Genomic DNA, 12,194 nt, shown 5'->3' with positions numbered 1-12,194 from the left:
TCTCTTAAATTCAGATCTCAGTATTGTTTCTCCCATTTCATCCTCCTCAACTTCCTCTTCTTCCTCTATAACACCATTTTCTAACTCATTTCTTCCATATAACTCTTCAATATATTCCACCCATCTATCGACTTTACCTTTCCTATTATATATTGGTGTACCATCTTTGTTTAATACATTATTTAGATTTTAATTTATGTACCCCAAAATTTTCCTTAACTTTGCTATATGTTCCATCTATTTACCAATGTTCATTTCTCTTTCCACTTCTGAACACTTTTCTTTAATCCACTCTTCTTTCGCTAGTTTGCACTTCCTGTTTATAGTATTTCTTAATTGTCTATAGTTCCTTTTACTTTTCTTCATCACTAGCATTCTTATATTTTCTACGTACATCCATCAGCTGCGATATATCGTCTGAAACCCAAGGTTTTCTACCAGTTCTCTTTATTCCGCCTAAATTTGCTTCTGCTGATTTAATAATTTCCTTTTTAACATTCTCCCATTCTTCTTCTACATTTTCTACCTTATCTTTTTTACTCAGACCTCTTGCGATGTCCTCCTCAAAAATCTTCTTTACCTCCTCTTCCTCAAGCTTCTCTAAATTCCACCGATTCATCTGACACCTTTTCTTTAGGTTTTTAAACCCCAATCTACATTTCATTATCACCAAATTATGGTCGCTATCAATGTCTGCTCCATGGTAAGTTTTGCAGTCAAGGAGTTGATTTCTAAATCTTTGCTTAACCATGATATAATCTGTCTGATACCTTGCAGTATCGCCTGGCTTTTTCCAAGTGTATATTCTTCTATTTTGATTTTTAAATTGGGTGTTGGCAATTACTAAATTATACTTCGTGCAAAAGTCTATAAGTCGGTCCCCTCTTTCATTCCTTTTGCCCAGCCCGTATTCACCCACTATATTTCCTTCCTTGCCTTTTCCAATGCTTGCATTCCAATCTCCAACTATTATTAAATTTTCATCTCCTTTTACGTGTTTAATTGCTTCATCAATCTCTTCGTATACACACTCTACCTCATCATCATCATGGGCGCTTGTAGGCATATAGACGTTAACAATCGTTGTCGGTGTAGGTTTTGATTTTATCCTTATTACAATGATTCTATCGCTATGCGTCTTGAAATACTCCACTCTCCTCCCTATCTTCTTGTTCATCACGAAACCTACTCCTGCCTGCCCATTATTTGACGCTGAGTTAATTACTCTAAAATCACCTGACCAAAGGTCGCCTTCCTCTTCCCACTGAACCTCACTAATTCCTACTATATCCACATTTACCCTATTCATTTCCCTTTTTAAATTTTCTACCCTACCAACCTTTTTTAATCTTCTAACATTTTAGTTTTCTGGTGACCCCTTCCTTAGTAGTCCCCACCCGGAGATCTGAACGGGGGACTATTTTACCTTCGGAATATTTTACCAAGGAAGGCGCCTCCATTATTGTTATGTGAAAATGCAGAGAGCCACATTTTCTTGGAAAAAAAAACAGCTGTAGTTTTCCATTGCTTTCAGCTGCGCAGTACTCAGAGGACTGAGTGATGTTGATATGGCCATTAAGTCATTGTGATTCACGCCCCTAACAACTACTGAAAGAGCTGCTGCCCTCTTTCAGGATTCATTCCTTAGTCTGGCTCTCAACAGATACCTCTCTGATATGGTTGCACCTTCGGTCCAGCTACTCTGTATCCCTGAGCACTCAAGCCCCCTCACCAACGGCAAGGTCTCATGATTCATAGAGGAGGGCAAAGATAATGCCACTAGTAAAAGTTTTGAGTTTTAAACAAGAGGCTTTACAAAAAATTAGAGGCTGATATTGGGTAGGAGATTTGGTGAAGAGGCTTTAGAACGGCAGGTGGAATTAGAAGTGCCGTATAATTTTTTGCTAAGTATGATAGGGGAGAGATGTATGGATAAAAGATGGAAAGTGTATATTGCATTTGTTAATCTGGAGAAGGTCTTCAACAGAGTATGATGGGGTAAATTAATTTTAATTGAAAAAGAAGAGAGTTGACTGGAAAGAGATGCCTGATAAAAGATCTCAACTGTAACCAGATAATAAAATTTTAAGTGGTAGATGAGACGACAGAAAGGATAGAGACTAGAAGAGGAATTAGGCAAGAGTGCTGCATGTCTTTTATGCTGTTGTATGTATCTAGAAGAGATAATTACAGATTGCTTTAATGGCAAAAGAGGAGTGTCTCTCTGAGGAAAGAATGTAGAATGTGTACAATTTATTGATGATATGGTGGTGGTAGCAGAGTGAAACAAAGCTAATTGAGATGCTTATTTATTTAAATGAATCTTGCGAAAATCAAGGAATGAGAATAAGTAAAAAGAAAACAAATTGCCTAATAACAAGTGAAAAAGTGGAGAAGGTTGAGGTCAGAGTGAATCGCTTTTCAGCCTCTTGGCTAAGATCAAGGTGTAGGTCAGAGTGAGAGATAAAGTATTAGAGCATGTGGAGAGATTTAAATACTTGGACAGTATTATAACTGAAGATCTAACTTGTATCACAGAGGTTAAAAAAGGATACCTAGGAATAAGGAAGCATTTAATAAGAGGAGAGAACTGTTGTGTGGAAAATTGAGCTGGAATTTAAGAAAGAAATTGGCAAGATGTTATATTTAGAGTGTCATGCTGTAAGGAGCTGAAACATGGACATTGAGGAAGATAGATAGAATGGGAATTAAAGCATTTGAGATGTGGGTGTGGCGTAGAATGATTAATGTTAGGTGGCAAGATCATGTAACTAATGATACGGTATTAGAAAGAATAAAAGAAAGCAGGAGAATGTTAAATATAAGTGACAGCAAAAAAATACTGGCTGGGGCATTGTATGAGAAGAAAATGTTTATAGTGAATGCAATGGAGGGTTTGGTAAGTGGAAAAAAAGGAAGAGGAAGAAAAAGTTCAAATGCTGGATGCAGTTATGGAAAATGGAAACTATTAAAGAGATTTAATATTTTATTTTTTTAATATATCTCATTTACATTATTAATTTACTAGCCGGTCAGGACTTGCTTCACTCATCCTTTTTTTCTAGCCAGGGACCTCTGGCCACTGGACCCTCTCTGTGTTCATTATCTTCATGCTTTTGAGAATAATACTGATAAATAACAAATAAAGCCTGTTAAATTTATAAAATCTATCAGTGTATTGTAATTTCTTCATAGTAACAGTTTGGTCAATACAAGACTCGAAACGTTGAGTGATGTAGGTTTCTGAATATTCGGCCCTCATCTAAGAGTTGAAATACCAGTTTTAGCCGATTACCTCTCTGAAATAATCAGTATAGCTGGTTACCCATCCTTCATATGGGTAAAAAAGTATTTTACATGGTTCTTAGCAAATCCAATAATCACAATGAGGAACTTTGTTTCTCATTTTTTCTTTTCAACTATTTTTGTGGAAAAGTTTGTGAACAACATAATGAAAAGAATGGACTTATATACAATATTTCTTACGTACCCGAATGCTGCCTTCTCTGAACTCTGGTGTAGCTTGGTTCAGCCGATGAAGTATTCCTTAAAAGACCTTTCATGATTGACTGTCAAGAGGTCACCTGTGGTTGGACTAGGTCCTGAGGTTCAACTGTAGTTGTGATTTGATGATAAATGGTGTGAAATTTGTTTAGATTTAGTTCACTGGACAAATTTCTCCTATTTATTCAGGAATATCCAGGCGCACCTGATGTTGGCTCAGTCTGACTTTTGTTAAAGTTGTTGTTTTGGAAAAAAGTTACATAGTCTGATGCCAAACATTATGCCCAGATTTATTTATATATATATATATATATATATATTTACATATGTATATACTAACAATCCCATCACGGCTTTGTTTGGTTACTTGCATGTCCCATCAATTTTATTTTTTTTTTACTTATGTTTTTTAGTTTTATTTTATGTTTTTTTTAACCGGAGGCCAGTGCAGCTAATCATGTCACACATACAGTAACAGTGGCAGGGGCTGTGTTGGTTGAGCCTCACTGTAAACTGTCTCAAATTAAAAAAAATCAAAAGGCAATAAAACCCAAAAATTGTTTTTTGATATTTATCTGAAGAGTATTTGTAAGTCAAAATCTACTCAGTATCTCAATTATTGTAGTTGAAAATGGGAAAATTAACCATCATTGTTCAAAAATTTTTTTACCTTCTTCAAGGTCAAATTTCAGAAAAACTAAACTTTGATTTTAAATATTCACATGAAGATAATGTTCACCAAAAATCAAGGTGATCTCTACATTTCTTCCAAGAAATTAAATAAAAATAGTAAATTTCATTGTTACTCCATTTTTAACCTTTAAACTCAGAATTTCAAAAAATCCTTTCTTAGTGTACACTTACACCATAAGGATTACTCATACACAAATTTCATCAATTTATCTTTTGTAGATTTCGCTGGGCGTTGATTAGGAATAACTCACTACTTGTTATATGTTTGTATATATATATATTTTTTTTGTTGAAAGTTCAAATACTTTATATAAACATATTAACCTTAACCACACACTGTTAATCGATATGTAATGTCATGATTGACCAACCATAACATCACCAACTGATGATGTGAGTAGTTCGCAAAAGTACTTTTGGAAATTTAATAAATCTATTCTATAATATGTTTTGGAATACATATCAGATAAGAAGTTTCATTTATTACTTACTAACTTGCTTGTTATTTTTAGTTAAGCTGATTTCTGGTGTAAACATTTGTTTTATCTAATTTTTTTTGTGTACTGTATTAGATGAACATATCTAATTTTTTTTGTGTACTGTATTAGATGAACAATCTGTGAATAATGAGGAGTTTATTTAAAAATAAAGAAACTAAAAATTTTAACTACCATTAAAATTGCAAATACAGACAGGATTTTAATCAGATACTCCTGGTAACATTTGATACATTATATTTTGTTGGATTATTAGATCAATATTTTAAAGTGTTTTAGTTCACTTAGAGAACTCGGCCATATTGGATGATGCTGTTTGGTGCTCGTACAACAGAATTGAAATTAAGTCCTACTTTTATTTTCCATTAGTTTAGTTACTGAGTCTGCCAAAATAATAAATAACTATTTATTCTTTACCTTAAAAAAGTGGGCTAAATTGTATGTTGGTGGAACCGGCATTTTTATTTTGCAGATTAAATTTTTTAATGAATTTGTTAGATAAGAATAAGTTAATTTTAATCAATTAATATAACTCAGATTTATGTTACTTTTTACACAGTGGCACAGATATTGTGTTTATTAATGTAGAAAATTCATTTTGATTTAGATTTTTTCTTGTAATTGATTTTGTGTAAATTGTTTTTGTAGAGTATATGGACCTAGAAGAGGAAGTATCTCGTGATAAACAGGCATTATTAGAAGAATTTGAAAGACGGAAAAAAGCACGGCATGTCAATGTTTCAACTGATGATTCGGAAGTTAAGCGAAATCTACGGCAACTAGGTGAACCAGTTTGTCTCTTTGGTGAAGGTCCTGCTGAGAGACGAAGTCGCTTAAGAGATTTACTATCAAGGTATTTTTTTTTTATTAGTGGCTGTATTTGACAAAATGAATAAATTAAACTTGAATAGATTCTTATATAGAATTTAATTCCAAGTATGTGAATGATATGATAATTGAAACTAATAAACAAGAATTTAATTTGACTGTTCAATAATGCTATCATAAGTAAACCGTACCATTAGAGTAATTTGGAAGAAAATTTTATAATATTGTAGCATAAAATGTTAAGAAAAGGAATTGGAATTTTAAGTTTAAATATGGTCTTTTTTTAATTATCAAAATTGTAATATTCTACAGTAATAAGAAAAGTGATTTAGTTAAAATTAATTTCAAATTCACCGTAAATTCTACATGAATTAATCTTATACCTACCTTAATAATCTTATACCTTCTCTAATGCTTAGAAAAGGTGATACTTGTTTGTTATTACACCGACACTTTTTTTCACTTTTTTGATACACCTTCTTCAGATTTCATGAGGAAATAAATAATAACATTTATTTAAGGTGGAAAAAGTATATTTTTTAATTAAAAATAAAAATAACAAAACACTTAATATTATGTTGACACCATATACTGACAAATCGTATGTATGTCACCATAACCTTCCCAAACATAGCCATATATGTATATTATATGCTATTCAATATTAATTAACAAAGTTAGAGAGTGTAGGTTATGTTGATATACATACGATTCATCAGTACACGGAATCTAAACAAGTAACCTACATTCGCTAACAGACATATTTTTTATTTAATGCATCTAAAAAAATAAAGAAAAGTAGTGATGCAATAACAAACAAGTACCGAAAAGGTTAATATAAAATTTGATATTCTATAATTTTTTTTAAAAATGAATATGTAACTTCACAGAACAGATAAAAGCCAGGTAAAAATAACATTTTTAGTTTTTAAAGAAGATATAGCACAAGACAAAAAAATAGTGAATAAGAGTAATTTTTAGATAGAAAACAGTATCTACTTTTGAATGATAGTTTATTGAAAAAAATAACTTTTATTATAGCTTCATTACCTACATTATTTTACTTGTTTTAAAATTATTTTATCATGAATATATGGAAAGTACAAGTTTTTCATAATTTACTATTCTTAAGAAGCGTTAAAAAAAGATTTAGATTTTCTCAGGTTATTATCTAGTGTTCTGTCTGGAGGCAGGTCCCTTACACCAATGTTTCTCAACCTTTTTTTTATGGTGGACTGGTAAAATTATAGAAAAATATACAGGGACCGGCAGACCCTCAACTTAGATTTTTTGATGAGCAAAAAAAAAATTCTTATAATTATATTTTTATTTTATTAGTAATTAAATTTACATATACATAATATTAATTAGTATCATTTCTATCTGTAAACAACAAAACAATTTATAAATGAAAATCAGAAAATAAATGTAGGTTGTTTTATTTAAAAATAGGAACTACAAACAAATATTACAAACTAATTGTAAATAATGAAAGTTAGTGAGAAATTTGTTGTTCATTTTGCACAATTGTTTTAGTGTCTGGTTGTAAATTACTTAAACCTACCGAAGAGATGAATTTATTGATAAACGATTTCTTGTTTTAGATTTAATAAGTGTCATAGCTGAGAATCCTGTTTCACACATGGTAGCAGACACAAGTAGCATTTTCATGGCTTTGTTATGTAAATTTGGATATTCATTTTTTTATTGCAATCCAAAATTTAATTAATTCATAGTTGAAAATTTGTTTTTTAATGTTATGTCTGAACTGAGTTCCAAGAGACGTTCTTGGTTTTCATTACCTAAATTTATATTATTGCAATTAATTCTCAATAAAAGGATCCATAAATTCATCTCCTGTAAGTTTATGTTTGTAGGGAAATATTTTTTAAATCCATCATATAATGATTGTAAATTACTACATTCAGATTATCAACTATTAATTCCTTTTGTGTAGTAATAAAATCATAATAAAAATTAAATGCATCAGGATTATTTTTTTTGTAAGTGCATCAGTTTTGTTAAATAAATTAAATGCAATTGTCATACTTCCCTGCAAATTTTAATTTAAGTCGTTTATGTAAGAATTTATGTCACTTAAATATGCCAGTTTCGCTATCCAATACATATTGGAAAAACATTTTGATAACCGAGATTGTTTTTCTACCAAAAATATCTCATTTTATCCTTAATTCGTAAAATCTGGTTAGCTCTTTTTCTCACAACAGCCATCTTACTTCTGCATGAAGTAAGAGATGTTGGTGTTCTGCTCCTACCTCTTGACAAATAATTGAGAGTTAAGATCACTTTTCTTTACAAAACAATTTTTGTCGATTCCAGGAGAACATAGTTTAATTCAGGTGATATATTGCTGGCTGCTAAGTGCTGGCGATGTATTGTGCAGTGTGGTAGTGATATGTCAGGAGAAGCAATTTCTTGAATCCTTTTTGTTACTCCACAATGTTTCTCACTCATATTTGTTGGTCCATCAGTACACAGATCATTACAATTTTTCCACTTTAAGGAATGGTTATTAATCACGAATTGAATGAATAAAAAATTTCTGATTGTCATGTGGGAATCCAAATCTTTGCAAAATATTAATTCTTCTTTAATTTCTTCATAAAGTCAGTGTAATGTATGTAGCAGAGCAAAATAGCTTTTTTAGAAATATCACATGATTTGTTGATGTGGATGGCAAACATTGCTGATTGTTTAATACTTTTTATTAACTGGTATTCAGTATTTTTGGATAGAGTTTCAATTTGATGACTAATCGTATCATTTGAAAGAGAATTAATCTGATCTGATTTGCAGCTGAGGGTCCAAACATTACATTGCAAACATCAATTAAAACCAGTTTAATTAAATTTCCTCCAGTTGTGAATGATTTTTTTTGTTTTGGCTATATTTATTTTCATTCCATACTTTTTCATTCCCATCTCTGTGGTGGTTAACAATATTTGACGTGCATGTGTGTCATCAGTAAACCTTATGCACCTTACTTCCTGTCCTCCTTTACTTATTCCTTCTTCTCTTTCCTGTGATATATTCCTAATAACTTCAATTTAAATCTTGATTTCTTAGCAAGGTAAATTTATATTACAAGCTACCCTACTGTGAGGTATATTTTTTTATTGTATCAATATTTATTTCTGAAAACATATTTCTTGCTGTGTTTAAACATTATATTTAAAAAAAAAAAAAATTCTTTTATTTCAGATTAGGTGAGGATGCTATTCAGAGGAAACAAGAAGAAGAAGAAGAAAGATTACAACAAGAAAAAGATCAAGAGACAACCTGGTATCATGAAGGCTCCGATTCATTACGAGAAGCAAGACTTTGGATTGCTGGTAAAAAAAAAATAAATAAATTTTTTATTCGAACTTGGGTATACTAATACATTATAGATCGTGTAAGAAGTGATTTAATATGTTACTGCATGGTTAAGAAAAGAGCTTCCTTACCATTTGCATGGATGGATCAGGGGAAACTATAAGATCAGAGCAGTATCACAAATTACACTATTAATGAAAAGTAGATGTTATTAAAGTCTAGATTCATTATTTAAAATATAAACACATGAAATAATACTAATTAAACACATGGAAATATTACGTTTAAAAAAATAAATCAAAATTCAGGTGTTAAATATTTGAGCAAATTTTATATGCAGGGTGTATCACAAAGTTCTTCTCTAGGACATTCAAAACCTATTCTATTCATGAAAATAATAAAAAAGTTCATATAAACATATGTCCTGAAATGCTTTGTTTGCAAGATACGGCTAATGAAAGCTTTTGCACGGATTTCAGCTATCCTAGTAAATTGAGGTCATACTGAAATTTTCAGGTTGTTAGTTAAGGGGAAGGATTAGTGTTTTCTTTCATATGGTTATTGACCTGAAAAATCGATTAAAATAGGTATGGTAGTTTTGAGAATCTAAAATGAAAACCAATAAATTGATGTAAAAAACTCCAATTTATTGGTTTTTATGTAATTTTGTTTTTTATGTTTCATGTACAGTAACTTTGTTAAGTGGGTAATAAACACATAAAACTTGTACAGAATTTAAAATTTGAATAAATTGGTGTAAGATAAGTTGAATAAAACAAAGAAATGTAAGAAAAATTTGAATTTTATTTAGAAATGGTATGTTGCTACATTTATCAGAAAAATACTTATTTAATGTAAATGAAAATCAGATTCTTTTTTGAAAAAATTTATAAAAACAAATTTACTTTTCAAAATTGCTGTTAAAAAAAACAAAAAAAAACAAAAAAAAAAACAGAAATTACAGAATTGTAAAATAAAAATTAATGAACAAAAATTACTTAAATAATAATTGTTTTATTGATGACAAAAATATAATAGATTATTTGAAGAATTATTATTTCAAAGCTGGCAGTAAAATTACAACAGCTGATAAATAATGCATAATACTGTATTAATGTTTGAATCATTCTCTAAAGTACATTAAGTATATCAGGTACTGTGAATTGTGCTGTCATTAGTGAAGTTTTTCTGTAAATTTTATAAACACGATTTGCCATTGAAATAATGCTATACTTATTTTCAAGAGAGGAAAACAATGATGTGATATTCATTTTGGGTGTGTGTAATGGTAATGGTACAGTTGCTGCAGTAGAATATTAAATACATTTCCCAAATCTTAGGATTCCAGATCCCAAAACAATTAGCATGACTTTTTGCAATCTTTGGGAAAAGTTTTACTACCTAGTATTTTTACCAATTATGAATGATCTGTCGTACATGGCGCTGTTATTCATGAAATTATTATCGATGCAGTTCAGCAGGCTTCAGTACATGATGTCTTTCTAAGCGAATTGGAGTTTCACATTTGATGGTTTAGAGGACACTTAAACAAAACAAGTTTTATCCTTATCATGAACAGCCATTACAACATCTCCACCCAGGAGATGTTCTACTTCACTTGGAGTTCTGCAACTAGTGGAATACAAATCAACAACTCTATAAGTATGTTTTGTTTACAGACGAGGCAAATTTCATTCAAGATGGTGTCAACAACTTAGACAATGAGCATACATGGATTGGGCAGAAGTAAATCCTCATGAAACTGTGGAAGGCAATTTTCAATATCAATGTAGTGTTAATGTTTGGTGCAGTGCCTTCTTTACAATTTGTTGTTTGGATTGTTATTATCTGTCCACTTAAATGCTGAGGTCTGCTTGCATTTTCTTCAAGAAAAATTGCTGTATAGCTTGAAAATGTTTCTCTAGCGCCAAGATGCAAAGTATACTTCCATCATAGTGGTGTGCCTCTCACTTCTCTTGTGCTGTTTCTAATCGCTTAAATCATCATTTCCCTGAGAAATAGATTGATCATGGATTTCCAGATTTTTGGCCACCAAGATCGTCTGATCTAAAACTTTTAGATTTTTGTGTCTGGGAATGGATGAAAAATATTGCAAAATAAAAATATATTCTCATGAGGAATTAATTGTCCACACTATTGGTGTGGCTAAACAACTTAAGGACAGCCCTGAAGAAATTAAAAGAATAACTAAAGCAGTACAGAATCACGCCAAGAGATCTGTTGGAAATGGAGGGCTCATTATTCAACATTTAATATAAACGGGTATATATAATGCACTTTGTGCATATGTTGTTATTATAAAAAACTGTACTATTTCTAAATAAAATTTGAACTTTTCTTTGTTGTATTCAACTTATCTTTCACCATTTTGTTTATAATTAAATTCTCTACAAGTTTTATTTAAAGCTTTTATGTGTTTATTACCCACTTAACAAAGTTATTGTACGTCAAACATAAAAAACAGGATTTTTTTACCCCAATTTATTGATTTTATCCCAAATTTCCCCAAAACTATTGCATGTATGGTTCTGCGACCTGTATTCAATTTTTCAGGTCAAACACCATAAGTAATCACAAAATTTCCCTCTTAATTAACGTCCTAAAAATTTCAGTTATATAATGTTGAAGGACCCCAGGCATCCAAAAGAAGATTATATGTCCATGTAGTCCACTCATTATTGTACGGGGTTCCTGTGTGGGACAGTCTTAGAAGTGGAGCGTAACAGACGAATACTTAAGGGGGTGCAGAGGCATATTGCTCAAGACCATCTTGGCGTATGCCACTGTATCAACAGAGGCAGTAATGGTTGTGGCTGGCATTTCGCCTCTGCAGCAACTAGCCAAACAACATACTCTAAGATATAATGGCGAATCAAGAGAGGAAGCACAGGCTGTTTTAATGTGTGATTGGCAATGCAGATGGGATGTGTCCATCAAGGGCAGGTGAACACATCGGCTGATACTCCAGGTCAAGGTGTGGGTCAGAGGAGGTTTGGTGAGACCAACTTCTGGTTCACACAGTTCTTGACAGGGCATAGGGTCTTTAGGAGCTACTTGAGTGGCCAAAGAAGGGTGGAGGATCCCAACTGCCCTTATTGTGGGGATTGACACACCCAAGTACATGGTGTTCCAGTGCCCAAGGTGGGAGGTGCAGCAGTGAGAGGGAACGCAAACACAGGGGCAATCGACGTAGAATCCATTGTAGAAACCATGCTGGCAAGTGTGGAGAATCTTCACATGATAGCAACGTTCATGTCAGGGATACTAAAAGAAAAGAAAAAGAAGCGACAGGGTGAGAGACAGCCAGTTTGTCCT

At 31.7% G+C, this 12,194-nt stretch overlaps 1 protein-coding gene across 1 annotated transcript in view; it reads left to right on the top strand.

Annotated features, from left to right (window-relative positions):
• Positions 1-12,194, top strand: part of U4-U6-60K (U4-U6 small nuclear riboprotein factor 60K) — a 37,950-nt gene that overhangs the window by 4,059 nt on the left and 21,697 nt on the right. The window contains exons 3-4 of the mRNA XM_075365781.1: positions 5,343-5,547; positions 8,745-8,875. Coding sequence (XP_075221896.1) covers positions 5,343-5,547; positions 8,745-8,875 — 336 coding nt within the window. The remainder of the gene's footprint in view (positions 1-5,342; positions 5,548-8,744; positions 8,876-12,194) is intronic.

The sequence above is a fragment of the Lycorma delicatula genome, chromosome 5 (assembly GCF_047948215.1).
Source record: "Lycorma delicatula isolate Av1 chromosome 5, ASM4794821v1, whole genome shotgun sequence".
Taxonomy (NCBI): Eukaryota; Metazoa; Arthropoda; class Insecta; order Hemiptera; family Fulgoridae; genus Lycorma; species Lycorma delicatula.
The sequence above is the reverse complement of the archived record's forward strand: the minus strand, read 5'-3'. Positions and strand labels throughout refer to the sequence as shown.